We start from the raw sequence: 16,677 nt of genomic DNA, 5'->3' as shown, positions 1-16,677 counted from the left end.
GGCTGACACATCTCGAACGCTGCCTCTGTCTTGCTGTCACTCATCATATTTTACCCCGGAGCACAATCATTAAACATCTATGCTGCAAGGCTAAAAGTTCAATGTCAACCCGACAATGTACGATGAGAGTATTGTTACAGCTGTATATAATTAGTTTTTACCTTCTATAGTGGAAAAAGGTTAGAAAATTGCATACAATGAAACAACGTGAAAGAAGTATGTTTGCACTGCAAAATCAAGTTCTCAAAAGTTAGGACATGATAGAACTAAGATTTCCTATGACACCTTTGTTATATTCATAAAGATATAGTTTTCAGCCACTGATTTTTCTATGACTCTTACTTCATATAGTGCAACGAACAAAACATGCCCTATGAGTAAAGGTACACGTTCACTATTTCTTTTCATTGTTCATCATTGAAAGGCATTCAGTTACATTAGCTGTAAGACAATTTTGCTCTGTCAGCAGACTTCCACTCAGTTTTCTACAGGTTTCACTTCTAGCTAGAAAGAATAAAGTCAGCCCTATAGAAACGGGTTATTATTTCTCATGCAATTTCAATGCATTTCTTGAGTCATGTCAATCCTGTATAGTAAATGAGAGACATCCATTTGAATGATCCATTCTTCAAGAGTAGTCTGTACTTACAGAAACACAAGACAAAATGGAAACACAAAATAATAAGCAAATTTTTCTGTGGCACTGAAGATTTAAAACATGTTCTTCATTGTGTGTTTATCCTGTTGACTCTGAAGATACAACTATAAGTACGTTATAGCCAACAATGTACATATTTCTACTTACAGCAAAAGCTCTGAAGGACTGCAAAAAAAATAAAACGCTGTTTTCTCTCACTTAGTTGAAAACTAAAGCAGAGTTATTTTCCCAGATAGCAAAAAACAAGGTCATTAAAAAGCCAAATCCTGCTAGCCTTTCTCATGCAAATTATCTAATTTGTACTGAGTATTATTTGCATGAGAAAGGGGGCAAATCTACTTGTCTAAAGAAAATATTTTATTAACATACTTCTAAAGGAGTAAACAAACAAAAAGGAAAAGATGAAAATAATATTCAAACAATAAGCAGAATGTTAACATGTGCCTGAATGGCTGAATGTTGTTTTTCAGAAGTGCTGTATCAGATAGCACAACAAATAAATAAAACTAGAGCAGTTCAGCTTTATTGAAATAAACCAAGTAAGTACTTTTATGCTTGTAATACACTGAAATTTACGTAGAAATACTATCCCCTGTATATTGTTTTACCCAACTAAGCAATTCTACAAAAGTTATTTACATATTAAGTCTTGTCAGTTATTTTTTAATGTCATTACCTTTCTTTTATGATGGGTTGTTGAAGCATCCATCTCTTCTTCTCCTATATTGTCTATCTGTGAAGTTGGACTACAGTTCATCCTCTCTTCCTCTTGCCTCTGAAGTCTGTCTGCTACAGCCTGGATTGCTTCTGTCCATTCTTCCCTACCATGAACAAGCCAACATCCCTATTAGAAACTCATAAAATGCATCCAAATAAATGGTTTATAATGTTTTTCACACGTTACATTGCTTCAATGTTCAGTTCCCATGTTACAGAGCAGAAGACTCATAAATTAACCACTTCAATTTCCTTCCAAATTTTGCATTATGTTAAAGGTGGTGAAGTTGACCAGCATCAAAAAGGATCACTGCACTGTTAATTTCAAGAATTACCAGTGTCTGATTTTGTAAATATTTTAATAGTGAAAACTTGAAAACACTTGCTCCAGGCATAATACAGCTCAGAGCACAGAATGTCATCCCCTATCTGATATTATCTGATAATAACTTGCAATTTTAAGATACTTTTTTGCTATTCCCGCTCCCTGCAAGACATTTTCACAGAAAATAAATAAGATTTCTTAAACCATGCCACGTGTTCAACTCTTCGTCTGCCGCCTCTTAAAGCCCAACTTTTTTGGCCAATTTCAAATACCCCTGAGAAAGAGGCCCTCGAAGATAATTAAATTCCTACAAGCGTCATAAAAATCGGTGGCTGCATGGAGGGGCAGGCCCAGATGAGGGTTTCTGCGGAGGGACAAGCAGGGGCAGCTGAGCCCATGGCTGCTCTGCGTGCCGGCTAACCTGCACAGATACACCAGCCAGCCCAGTAGCACGCCGTAGCCCCACATCAAGCACAGTACCTGCTGTTTTTTGCTCAGCCAGAAAGGGATACGGGAGGAGTCTGGTGGTATTAGTGAATGCAGTAAGAGGTACTACGCTGCGTACACAGAAGAAAGATAGGGTGGAGAAACAGTACCAAGGTAGGACAAAAAAAATTCTAAGTGACTATATTAATGAAAGAGAAACAACAGAAAAAGCAAAGCTGTTGGTTATTTATTGATACAAACAATATGAGTAAAGCCAAATCACAGTACTAGTCTTAACAGGACAGATGCCCACAGTGGGAAGACTCAGCGCATCTAAGCGGAGACACAGTATAGAACATTTTAGCAAGGTACACCATCCCATATCTCCTACATGCTTTTGGCGCAATAAAAAAATTAATTCTTAAGAGTTTGTATATATTTACTGAAACAATAAAAACTAATAAGCAGATATAAAATTAATTATAACAAACATACTGTTTTCTGTACCAAAAAAAAAGGAGCATATTAGGAGGAGTAAAAGGAACACTTAAGACAGCGAGGCTGGAAAATATTTCAATGCAGGCTTCTATTGTTCAAAATTTAACACTTCAGAGACATATCATGACACAGTTTTGGCTTATTTGAACACACTCATCCCACCTACTCGCAGGCAACTCTTACACTAGCTATGAGCTCAGATAGTATTTTACAGAAGCTGACATAAATTCTTCAAATAACAGTTCAGACGTGCTCAGAATGTCACAGTTCCAAGTGCTGATCACTGTGCGGTCCCAGCAGAGACTGTGACGAGGCTTCTGCGTAAAGAACACAGAAAGCAAAACAAAAATAAACCCCTCACCGTTCCTCCGGAGTGTCTACATGGAACGTCCTCTCTATGACAGTGGTCCACTGAAGACATCTGATAATGAATGTGTTTGGCTTTGGTCGCTCTGTTTTCATTAGTTGACATTCTAGAGAAATACATAACATTGCCTCTTTTATACATTGCCAGTTAACAGGTGAAGAGCAAATAAAATTACTCAGGTAAAATACATATAGCTTATGTATCCCTATCCAGCATGTATCCAGCACATATAAGGAAATACAGAATGGCAATATCACCATGGGCTTGAACAAAAGGTAGCAGGTAATAATCATAAGGTGAAAGCGGCAGTCAGAGAAACCGATGGAACTTGTACTGTTGCCCATATAAAGAGCGCGATCTCCATTTGCAGACTAGGTCTGTGTATGAGGGTAAGAAGAGTATTAGATCCCAGATTGCTCTAGTATGCCAAGGTAACAGCAGTAGCCACAGGCACATTTTTCCATCTGTACCTGGCAGGAGGAATATGACATTTTCCCTTCAGTGGTAACCATGCCACAATTACCCACGCTACTGTCACTTCAGGATTAGATTTATTGTAAAATACCCGATCTGAGAAAATTCAGTGTTGAATCTAGTCTGATTATTAAATGTAGAATAATCCCACACACACCTCCAGTGGGGCTGCTCCAGGAAGTCATCTAGTTCTCTTTGTGCCTCAGGGCAGAATCAGGTCTACCTATGCTATTTCTCCGAAGTATTTCTCTAAACTCTTTTTACAATCCCTGAAAAGTAGTAGTTTCAAAACCTGCGTCAAAATATTCCTTCCAACTATAAGGAAATCAATTATTTTTATAGTTGAAAGATTTCTCCTAGCATTTAAACATCTAAACTGTTCCTATAATTTAAACATATTGTTTCTTGCCCTATTGACGAATTTATTTTACCTTTTCAGCAGCTATCCCTTTTAGACATTCGAACACTATTTTATCTCTCCTCAGCCTTCTCTGGCCTAAATCAGTTTAAACAATCTGTCCTCACAGGTTGTGCTTTCAGATCCAAGATCCTTCTTGTCACACGAACATACAGTAGACTGCCTATTACTCCTTTGTCACAAGACCACAACACGGGTAATTCAGGAAACAGTTCAATGAGACTGTGTATTAGATCACCCCATGTAGCATACTGCACTAAACGTTACATATACAAAACACTGACCTGCTAGAACTCTTTATTCATGCAAACATATTTAAACATTGTTGCGAAGTTACGGTAACTCTGTCAAAAGTGTAATTTGGTTTCCTGCAGCTACCACAGAATAGACACAAACATCACATCTCGTGTTCTGGAATGCTATCATTTGTTCAAAGCTGATCCAGATCAAATGTGTGATCTAAAATGATTTATCAGATTCACAAATCAATCAATAATGAATATGGCAACAGAATTCCTGTTCACTTACGATCCACTGTAACTTCCTTTTGGTAGAGCTACCACCTACCAGTCAACCCACACCTTTTACTGATGTAGATGACTTCTTTAGCATAAAACCTTGCACTTACTCTTGGTGAATTACATTTTATTTATTCCAGTTAATGTCAACACTATACAAAAGTCATGTTATGTGACACGTACCACTTCACAAGGCATGCTATTCTTTCACAGAAATAAATTAAATTGGCTTTATGTACTTTTCCTTCACAAATTCAGGGTCCTGAAACCTCAACTACCATTCACAATTTTACAGGAATGTCCTTTAAATATTCTCCAAGGAACTTCATCAGACTGAGCAGATTTCTAAACACCCAACACACATAAGTACCCTCTACCCTGCTTTTACCTTCTCTCTTATGCCTTTGTTGCCAGCATTAATTGTACAAGATGCATACTCATAGCTGACCTTCTGAAATGCATATGACTAGCTCATAACGAGCTTAAAGCCTTAGTTCAAGGCACTGATTTGCATGCTTGAACACCTAAACAATTTGGGACACAATTATCTAAGAAATGGCCTCTGTCTCCATGATATAAAGCCACAGCAAATTATCAGCAGATTTACTTGTACTGGACCATTCTTAATACAGGCATGAAAGAACAGATATTAGGGGGGGTCTTTGTGAGGACACCTTGATTTAAGAACTTTCATGCAAACTGCAATTTTTTTTTATTTGAAAGAGCAAAGAAGGGTGGAAGTGAGTATGTCTGTCGACAGGATTTTTTTTCTACAGCTTAGCAGAACACCTCAGAAGCTTGACAGACTCACGTATAAAAACCAAAAGAGGAATAAATTAAACATTGCACTACACAGGTGTATATTCCTTGATGCACAAACCTATGTATTCACCATACATCCATAAATTATTATCTAAGTCAGACTGCTCACTGGTCAAGGAGATAACATTACATTTAACAAACCTGCATATACTGTAGAGACTCAAAAGAAACGGTAATCCAACCTCACTGCTTTTATAAATTCAGCTAGGTCTTGAATGGGATGAGAGCCATCCTCAACATTTAGAGGAACGAGCTACAGCAGGATGGACACAGGAAGGGGGAATTTAACACAACAGCTGGAAGAGGAACAAGGAGGACAGAAGCAGATGACAGGAACTTGGGGAGCATGACGAAGTAGAGCTGCTTCAGATACTTAACCAGGTTTGTAAACTGGGTGCAAGTATTAGTCATGAGATCAAGGAAACGCCCATCTTCAGGGATATGGTTGAAGTTCAAGTTACGATCATGATGAGGGTGAGGCTAGGGTTAACACGCGTTTTGTTTTCTTAACTTCCTCAGCTGTGGCTCTAAGAAACGTCTCAGGCTACTTTCATAACAGAAGAGACTAGAAGCATCGTCTGCTTTAAGATTATCTCATCCTACTGACGAAACCATGCTCTCATCTTTAATCCTATCACACTTCAATCATGTAGACTGAAATTTTCTTTGCTGGGTGTCTGCCTAAAGCTGCACACTGCTGGAAAATACTACTTTTTGGAGACGAGACTTAAAACTTGGCAAACCAAGACCTTTGATATCCTTTTAGTATTCCTGTGAAAATGTAAGGCATCTGGCTACACTACATGTGGGAGGGATAAGAGTGGAAGGAGAGTAAAAAATTACAATAACAATTACTAAAGCACAAAATCATTGAAAATCTATGCATTGAGTGTAGTACAGAGGCTACAGCTATCTCCTGCCTCTACACCTGCTAAATGGAAAGCTCTTTCTCCTGTATTCATAATGACTCATCCTATTCCTCCAACAATATGAAAAAGGAACTACCTCGTTGAAGCAAAATCCAATATGGAAAGATGGCATCCAGCAAGTTATTTACAGAAGAGATGTCGTGAACAAAAGACATAGGGAATGAAGGGAGAAGAGTGGAAATGGGACAGGAACCAAACTGGACCCTGTGTGAGAAAGAAAAACTTGGAGGATATCAAAAAGCATCAAAAAGCACATCCTCCCCAGTGCCTGTAATGGAGCTGAAAATTTTGAATGTCACCATTCATTCTCTGATTGAAAATACATACAAAAATGCATACATTAAAATGGCATTAATTTAAGTTTGCCAAATCAAACATGCAAAAATTGGAACAGAATTAAGCCTGCTTATGTCCAAATGCTATCTATAATGTGGACTTTACCTATATATATAAAATACTATATATAGTATGATAAATATAGTATATATATTAGTATATACATTATGTAAATCTGCATCTGATATATAGATATATTATTGGTACTGTCTACAATAATTTTTTCACAGTCCACAAAGTGTTGATGCACATTATTTACAAGAACAAAACATATGGATGCATATACTAAGCTCTGTATCTACCAAAGAGTATTTACTCTCTGAGTTTTCATTACAGATGATTAACTAAACCAATTAAAGGTAATAAAAAATACCGTAGCAATTGAAAATGGCACTGAAAACATAAAAAAAAAAGTCATTTCATTAGCACTGGAGGATGTTATTGAAAAATAAAATCTAGCAAAACTTAATTTTTAATATTTTGTTAAAAGCGGCTAAAGATTTAATTTCCTTGTGGAAGGTTAAAACTGAATATGTTCTTATCCTTCCCTTCTGAAGCAAAAAAAAAAAAAAAATCAAAAAGAAGTGGAGAACCAGTGTATTTCTAAGAGTGGTGTGCTACCCAGCCTTCTCAAGAAGATAAAAGTAACCAAAATCTGCTGATATTTAGTACACCCACATACTTCATGTGCTGCTATATACAAATGTATGGGATAAATAACATTCCTGTCATGATTGCAATATGAATAAAAACTTGTTTGTGAATGTCTTTCACCTACAGCTAAGGAAAAAAAAAAAAAATCTATTAAAATGAATCAGTACTCTAATACACAGTTACTGCTAATTACCAAAATATTTTTCTACTAATCACTTGAAAAATCATAGTAGTTCTAGACAGAGAGAATAGTTTGGAAACTACAAAAGCACAGAAGAACGAGTGAAACTGGCTACCAAGAGCTGGCTCCAAACACTCGAGTGATAGTTGGGTCATTACCAAGAGTAGAGAACACTCTACCATAATGTCTTCAAGTTTGCTACTATACATAAACATATGTAATTAAAGGGCTGAATCTCAACTCAAAACAGTTGGAAGTCTAAATTATCATTCAAAAAGATGAGTAAGCCAGTAAACAGACAGACTCAACTTTGTGTTCTTGTATGCTAGCCATCTACAACTTGAAATTACACATTTTAATCCTAAAGCTTTCTGTCTTGCTGGGATTAAGCATCGCGTATGAGAATTTCCCCCTTTAATATTAGAGGGGATGAAAAACCTTCGGGGAGAACGCTTGTTCGAAGCAGCAAAATACAAAATCAGTAACAGAAACTGACAACTCCATTCCAACAAGTCTGTAGTACTCGTTTGGCCATTTTTGGTTCTATACAGAAAATGGCAAAAATGAAATAAAACCACTATAAAGAAATGCAGTGGACGTTTCTCAAGCCTTGAACTTCTCTTTTTAAAACAAACAAAAAAAAGCCAGATACATACCAGAGGTTAACTTTTGTTTGCATATCCACAAACAATCTGACAATTCTGAAATGTTAGACTATCTTTTTCAAATAACTGCTACTATCTAAATTAAGTAGTTATGCTAGTTAAACTCTCCTGAGCAACTCTAACTACAAACTGTATTTCAAAACGTTCTGTTTACTTTACACCATTCTGAACCACAGATGACAAAGTTTGCTTGAAGCTGTAATTACTCTGCAAAGCTGGGAAGCCAATTAGAGGGCCTGAAACCTGCCAGTTCCAAAAAAAAAAAAAAAAAAAAGCACAGATCATCTGTTCAGATTTTATTAAAAAGTTTAAAGTTTGAATTCTATAACTTTAACCATATAATCACCAGTGTTCTTTTCCTCAATGCATTCATTCAGCATAAAAAATAGAAAGAACTCTAATACCATTTTATTATTTCACGTATGGAAGCTTTCAACTTCAGCAGGATTTGTTGATATGGCTAGACAAGAATACTAAACATACAAGCAGCCATAAAAAATTGCACTAAAAATGAACAGAAGGTTGCGTATTTGAGAAATTATTTCTAATATAGACTGAGTTTTAGCACAAAAGATGACCTCCTGTGATTATCATATGATATAAAAGAAATAGTATCAAACCACTGCTTGCATTGTTTAGAATATATGCACTTTTAAATATATACAGAGTGTTATCTATATACAGGTATCTATATCTATCTATGTATCTATCTACTTACATAACAATTTAACCTTCTTTTCTTATTTTTCTCTTAGTCTTTCATTCACAAGATAAATACTTTTGTCCCAACCTTTGCCTGTTCAATTTCTACTCCCATTTTTTTCTTTCTCATGTCAAAATTTAACGAACACACTGCTTACAAATACCTATTTCCATTACTGCTACTCTGCAGTCCAAATCCACACTTTTCTCTGATGACCTTTCTTGTTAGACAAATAGCAGAACTAATACACCATTTTCATCACACTGAGACAGATACACATGCTTTTGCTCATACACATATGAAAAGCCATGGCTTTTACATACATGTACAAATATAGGTGTATGCACATACCCCCCTACACACCCTTAGGTTGGTCCTCCCTCAATTCTTCCACTTGTTTACCTACTCCCTACGGGAAACCTACTTTTCTGAGGCTTTCCAAAAGGCTCTGCCCTCTCTCACTACATTTTATCTTTGGGGCGTACGACCCTAAAAATAAGTTTGGTCACATAGAGATTTATGTGGACAATTTAACATCCCTTCTTTGGGCCCAACAAATGCAGTTTTCTCCTAAAAATGTCGTCCGCAAAACTGTTGAACAGATAATTTTTCTCCGTTGTCCCTTTGACCATATCGCTCTTCTCTTTGCATTTCTTGTTTCTTACCCAGCTCTATCACATCAAATATAGGTAGCTTTTCAACATGGTCTGTCCCTACAGCCTACCCTTGTCCTTGGTAGCACTCTTTATTCAGTATCAAAATGCCACCCATCCTTCTACTGTTCCAATTTCAGCACCATTTTGGAAAAGCATTTCTAATTTCTCTGTTTGCCATACTGGCTCTCTTTTAAATCTTCCTTAAAACTCTCCTTCACCGTGTCTTAAAAAACAGGAGTGAAGGAAGGAGGGAGAGAGAAAAGAACGGAGAAGAGAGTAAAAATCTAACCTTGACAATGGATTAGTTGTTGATGCACTGAGACCACTGCCTGTACTACAGGCTAATACTGTCTCATTGTTTTCTCATACTCCCCCCATCTGTTTGCATCCATCTGCTGTCCCTTGTTTTATATTTGGAATTTTAGCATTTTGGAGCAGGGACTGACTTTTTGTTCTGTATGGGTAGAAATCCCACTTTTGTGGGGCTTGGCTCATGACAAGTACTTGTGTGTGCTTTGATGATACAACATATATGACTACATAATAAACACAAAAAACTTAATTATATTCCTTTAAGGTGAAAAAGATCATCCTAGATGCACTTCGTCATGCTGGAAAGTCTTTTATTTCCAACACTTAAAAAAAGCACTGAAGTATCATCCATGTCTTTCTATCATTGCAACCAGTTTGCGAGTTGCCCCTTCATGCAAGGAGGGAGAATGAAAATAGATTTCTGCATGTTATTGTTGGGTTTTGCCTGGAGTTCAGTCTGTTTTCACAGAAGACAGTAAAATTATACACCCTCCTCTGTCTTTCATGCAAGCACCCTGATTTTATCTATGCAACTGGATGTATCACACCAGCATAAAAGCTCCTAGACCTGGCTATAAACGTCCACTTTGACCTGCCATGCTCATACCAGGCCCACTCTATTTAGAGATTATTGGAAATCACAGTGTGCTATACTGGTGTCTGAGAAAGCACTGCCCATTAAAATGGAAGGATGAGACCAAGGAACTCATTTTCATTTCTGACCCAAGCCAATAACTGAATCTAAACTTTTAAGTCAAATGACTCAATACCAACTGTACCACCTAGAAGCCACTGATAAAGCAATATGAAAGCCTCCCAAAGAAAATTACTAGTCCACTTTTCCAGAAAGCTAAACATTTTCCCATCCAACACAGACAGTAATATTGGCTATACACATTATATTTGAGTTCAAATTTCCATAGATGTATTTGCATATGCAGTACATTACACATACAGTGTCTTTTTCTCCCCACAAGTATTTTCAGTGTTGAATGAACATTATTTATTCAATTGCACCATTATTATTTTGGAATGAAATGAATACTGTAATTGTAAGTACCTACGATTACATGCTTATCTCTGGGTTCACGTCATCCAGTGTTGTGACCATTAAAAAAAACCTGGGACTTTAAACTTAAATCTCATTGAAAAGTTAATTGTGGAGTTGCCCACAAGGTCATGTCTAATGCTGAAGTATTTTGATGCATAATTTAATCTCACTTAAAACATACATATATATTTTCCTACCCATTTCATTAGAAAGTCTCTTCAGAATTCTTTATAGCCCTAGCATGATTCCCCTGAAACCTTTCAATTTCCATATTTTCAAGATTTTAAAATCCCCAAAACAATAAAACCTTGTCTCTGGCCCACTGAAAGATTAAAACTAGGAAAAAGTAGCACAGCTTCTCCATTTAGAATAGCCAAGGTTCATCGATAATCATTTCTGCAAAGAAAAAAAAAATCAAATAAAGGAAAACATTATAAAATGTTACCTTCTGACAATAACTAGAATCCGCTTTCTCTTTTCTAAGACAAGAAAAAAGGGTAGCTGTACCACAGAGTGCTTAGAAAGACTATCTTTTGAGATACGATAGAAATTCCAGGTGACATCATTTTTGGCCAAAGCTCAAAGGCTACTGTGAAGGAATACAGCTCTTCCCAATTATTCCCTATGTAGAGATCAAAATAAAGGCAAAGGGCCAATTCTTAGAGATGTCTCATCCCAAATGTGCTATGCAATTACCTACATACTCATTGCATATGTGGGAAGTATTTTTTTCATCAGTAAAGCCACAAATACTCTTTAAGTAGACTTGAAGCAACTGCCTCTTCTTCCCCACTCTGCTTTCTCTAAATAATGATGACTGTTGAAGACCAAGGTGGTTTACACAAAGAAGTGCTGATTCTACATAGGGACCACTGGACCATTTGAAAACAGCATTGTGAGGCCATCTTCTTTTTTGGGGGGGCCACTGAGGGTACACTTCCTGTCACCCAGAGTACTAGTTTTGTTCCAAAGAAACATAATGGAGTTTTAAAAGCCAGGACATTTTTTCAGGCCTCTGCCTGTACAGAGAAGTTACACCAATCGAATCCAAATTATTTTTAAACTGGTTCTGACTGCAGAAATGCCTAAGCGAAAGCAATTTACATTAACATATTTTATTTTGCAGTTGAAGTGGGATAGGAATGCACACCCACTCAGTCAATCAAGAGCATGTCTTCAAGCTACAATAGCTTGATTACTCGCAACTGCTTGTCTCTACCTGAAAAAAGCTGAACTGATTTTGAACCAACCAATTCAGGTAAGCTCACACTTTTGAATATACCTCTCAAAACCAGTATCAACCAGTTTTAAGTTTCCACAACAAATTTCCCACTAGTGTAATTACATCACCTTCATTTATCTTTAAGTGTACAGTTAGATACCACAGGACAACTATTTGTGAGTTTAAGTGTCAGGGGATGAGCATTAAGGAACTAAAAGCATACTTCAAATACACAGCGCTCTGAACTCCCACGTTAAAACGACGACTCTGTTTGGTGTAAAATAAGCTGGCTCCACAGAAGAGAAACCAGAGTGATTCCTACACACCGTCCAGTGTCACCCCATCTGGCTGATTTGTTCAACCCTGCACCCTCGATGCAGCCCCACAGATGCGGTGCGGGGTGCTCATCATTGACTTTTGCATGTGCCCAAAGGCAGGAGAGCAGCAGCCACGGGGAGGCAAAGCCCCTGCCCAGGACACCGAGGGGCCAGTTCTGTATCCCCTGCCGGGGTTCAGCTCCGTCCAACCCCTCTCTGTCATACTCTTCAGTCAACTTTGTCTCATCTTCAGGGACATATTTAAGCTCCAGAAAGAGAGATCAGCCCCCCCCCCCCCCCCCCATCTCAGCCCCACATGGTTCCCCTGCATTTTGGGTGACCAGCAATGGGCTGAAGCATGAGTGTGCTGCCTCAGGCTCTCCCTCTCTATGTAAAGCTTGTACCTGTTAACATGTCCACTTCCCAATGCCTTCCCCCCACTTTTTCTCCCAGATCACCCCAAGGAAAAGGGATGGCCTCTGAGCACTCCGACCTGTGACAAAACACCACCTGATGAGAAAGGCTTTATTAACAAAAACATATTTAGCACTGGAGGCACAGTCAGCAGTATGTAAAATAACTTCATTTTCTCTGCCTCCCTGTCATTCCCAACAGAGTACACAGACGACATAGGACCAGGGAGAGAGTAATGCTCAAGTGCGGGACTTTAAAATTATCTTGTAAGATATCAGGGAGACGCTCTAGGGAAAATGAAACTATACCTGGGAAAAAGCCTTTTGCAAAAGTAAGTCTGGTGTCGCAGGAGTGGAAGGCAGCGGATACTGGAGGGAAAATATCTATATGATGGAAGTAACTGATTTGACGGAGATGGGTATAGAAGTTTTAAACTACAGAACAAGTATCATACAAAGCAGAGCTGTGCAAACTTTCCAATGTTCGACTCCAACAGCACTTCGAAAATAATACCGCAGCCTTGGCCTTTTCTGCTTAAATAACAAGCTGTAAGCAAGAGCCAAAGATGTCTATCATTTGGAGAGCAAAAAGTAGACTGAGACCACACTCTCACTTTACAGATAGCTACAAAGATTACATGAAGATAGGACTGTAAAGACATATCTTTAAGTCCCTGCCAACCTAATCAAGATGGTATTAACAGTGATCTCACACTCCATCTGCCTGGCTAGTAATTTATGAAAAACGTACTTCACTATTACAGGAAAAATATGTTGCACTGCTTGTGGCCACAAACCTACTGCAGCAGCCCAGGAACTCTTGGATCAGAGGCCACGAGACCAGTTCTTGACATTTACCAGGTACTGCCGAGGAGATTTGAATCATTCATATAGTGGTTTCGTTTGTTTGCTTGTTTGCCCTACTGACAATCTCATCTTCACTCAGATAAAACAGCTGACGAAAAACTTACAGTCCTTTGCAATTTAGTGTAGTACCATAATGCTTTATATTTTCAACTTTTCCGTGTGCCATGTAATTTTGTACTTCTTTCTCAAGATCAAACATAATCCATTTAATTAAAACCAAGTTAAGAACTGGAACCTTATTCAAACATTCTGAATCTAGAAGACATTTTGCTTTTCATCCTGTGAATTCCACACAGGTACTTCACTTAATTTTAAGGGATTCTTTTTATGAGTGAAAAATCTCCCTGTGCTTGCACTGATCAGCAATCATTTCTGATTAAATGACTCCTTTTCCTGCCAGAAAACAGAAAAAACTCATCTTGCTATATTTCTTCAATTAATATTGCATGCCTGTTCCTTTAGCTTACACTGCCTAAGTATCAGACCTATGGGGTTTGCTAGTTGCAGAAAGGATTATTTTTTTTTTTTTTCGGGGGGATGGGAGGGGTGGGGGTGAGGTGAGGGGGTGGGGGTAGGGGGTAGTGGTGATAATAGTGTCATTTTGGAAAACCATATGAAAACTTCCAATTTCCAGCAAGGCAAAGTTCAGGGGCAGCACTCTAATATCAGAATTACTAAGATGACCTCTGGGTATCAAAACAAAAAAAAACCCACCAGTATCAACACACTGGAATTAATTGTTAATTATGTATTTCTTTGCTTAGCAGAACTACTGTTTGGATCATCCTTCTTTGCTGCAGCAAAGGAAAACTAGATATGCAATGAAGAATATGGTAAAGCAGGACAAAAAACCCTACCGTAGTTCTATAAATGTTCTTTCTGCTGTGATTTGGGGGAAAGTATCTAGGAAACTACTAACTGCTTTAAGTGTGCAGGTTAGGATATTCAGAGCAATAACTAAGGAATAATGGCCTAGTCATATTCATATGAACCAAAAGACATCACAGTGTTTTATGCTGAATAGCAACAAGGTGAAATGAGCCTCTAATATTATTAAAAGGCTTGCACACTCAGTATCATTTGTAAGACTTCTGTCACAATCAGAATATGCAAACTTTTCCTCCTCTAGTTGTGGGACAAGACAAGGGCTTGGAGCACGAGAGTATTTTCTTACCAAATAAAATACTCAAATTACTTTGTATAAAAGGGCTGATTCAGTCTCAAGAACAATTTTAATCAAGAAAATAGGTAAATTCAGGCTCAGAAGCATTACTTCCATCTTCAGCAATGCAGATGAAGGGAACACTTTCCCTAAGTACACATGCTCTTGTGGCTCCAATACTCCTCTATAAAAGTAAACACAGCCATTTATTGTATTGCAGTACGCTAATACAATTTGGAAAGAAACTGGGTAAATTTTCTAGTGTTCCTTTGACAGTTTCTAGCTATGATACCCACAACTTCTACTCAGGGAGATTTTCTGCCTCCTTAGTTTTGCTCCTCAAATACTTTCATTTCTGTTCAGGAAAAATCTTCTACCCATTTCACTTTGCCAAATCAAAAAAACCTACAGATTTGTCTTTCAGAAACATTTTTTGAAAACAAGAAATCAAAATGTCTTCACTTTATCCAACAGATACACAGTTTGTAGCTTTGCTAATATATGCAAATTGTCTGATTGCTTGAAATTACTGATTAACCAGGCTGGAGAGCTGATTACCTGATTATCCAAGAGAAAAATAATTTAGCATGATTTTGTGTCATTTGACAGTCTAGATAATTTTCTAATTAATCTGAGTTTTCAAGTGAATTCAGAGATACTACTGATAAAGAGAGAAGAGGTCAATGATCTGAATAAAGGTAAGCTTTCCAGGAATTTTCTTCTTACAACAATTATTTGTTAAATGTTATTGTTATTTACAGGCACTTCAGATGCCACACACACAAAAATGAGAACTTAGACTTCCAAAATATTCAAAAATCAACCCATGCTAAAATCTTCAATGCTTTTGTAAAGATATCTTGTGGAGCTGGACGTAAGATTAGTAGTGCACTAGTCTGACACATGGCATCAAACTCCCAGTGTTACCAATAAATTCTGAACTACGAGTGAAGCAATATGTAGCAGACATTTTATCAATATGCTGAGAGAATAATAAATACTGGAAATACGTACTTGCCACTGAAAAGTTGTTGAGTGGATATGGCAGATCCACATCCTGGGGCTTTTCCTTATAGCCTATGAAAGACCCATCTGTCTTTAGCAGGAAATATCTTGGCCGCCAGTTTTTTATATATTCTCCTAAAGGAGGAAAAAAATGTTCATTAGTACTGTAGAAAAAAAAACTTTGATATTAAAAACTGTAACATATTATCAGTGTCTAACGCTAATTATCCCTAAATCTTTTCAGATGTTTTCAATTTACAGAGGAAACCTTAACTCCCTCCAAAAAAAGAGAAAATGTAATTGCAGTGATAAGCCTGGACTATACAATGACACCTCTGGAATAAGAAGCTACAAGCACTGTACATTAATATTCTATAATTCTAAATTTTATCACACTATACTCTTCAAAATCCTACATCTTTACACTTATAAACAGTTCAAGATTTGCTGCAGGCAAAAATAAGCACTGCAGCTTGACTTTTAATAACAGAATGAAATCTAAACTACCACTAGGTAGAACATTTATCCTGCTGAGCCAAAGCAAAAACGATTAATTTCCTAAAAACACAGACTAAGCAAATACAAGAAGACTGGGGGTAATGGGAGAACCTACACAAATTATAGTTAACAAATACATCTGAAAGCAAAAGGAATAAAAAAGAAGTAGAAGCTAATTACCTTTTAAGAGGTAAGTCCACCAATAAACCCACCCCGTCCATCTTCCCCGTACCTCAGTCTGAGCAGAAGATTCTGCTAGCCATGAGGTATTCAGGACCAGAAACATAGGGAATAGGTCAGCAAAGACACGATAGCTTAATTAATGCCACTTACTTGCTATTTAAGGCTGGAAAATCTTTTTATTAGCATTATACTTTACAATGCCACACAAAAATCTCAACAACAATTTCATTTTTAAAGTGCAATTACTTAGTTAAGTACAGGTGAGTTTAGACCTGCCCAGCTTTACCCATCTTTGATTTC

At 37.3% G+C, this 16,677-nt stretch overlaps 1 protein-coding gene across 1 annotated transcript in view; it reads right to left on the bottom strand.

Moving 5' to 3' along the window:
* AKT3 (AKT serine/threonine kinase 3) overlaps positions 1–16,677 on the bottom strand; it is a 157,236-nt gene that overhangs the window by 58,810 nt on the left and 81,749 nt on the right. Inside the window, exons 3-5 of the mRNA XM_082481086.1 lie at positions 15,706–15,831; positions 2,986–3,097; positions 1,335–1,479 (exon numbers count right to left, since the gene is read on the bottom strand). Of these exons, the coding sequence (XP_082337212.1) occupies positions 1,335–1,479; positions 2,986–3,097; positions 15,706–15,831 (383 nt within the window). The remainder of the gene's footprint in view (positions 1–1,334; positions 1,480–2,985; positions 3,098–15,705; positions 15,832–16,677) is intronic.

This window comes from Vanellus vanellus, assembly GCF_965231255.1.
Source record: "Vanellus vanellus genome assembly, chromosome: 3".
NCBI classification, from domain to species: Eukaryota; Metazoa; Chordata; class Aves; order Charadriiformes; family Charadriidae; genus Vanellus; species Vanellus vanellus.
Note: the sequence above shows the minus strand (reverse complement) of the source record. Positions and strands in the feature narration are given on the sequence as shown.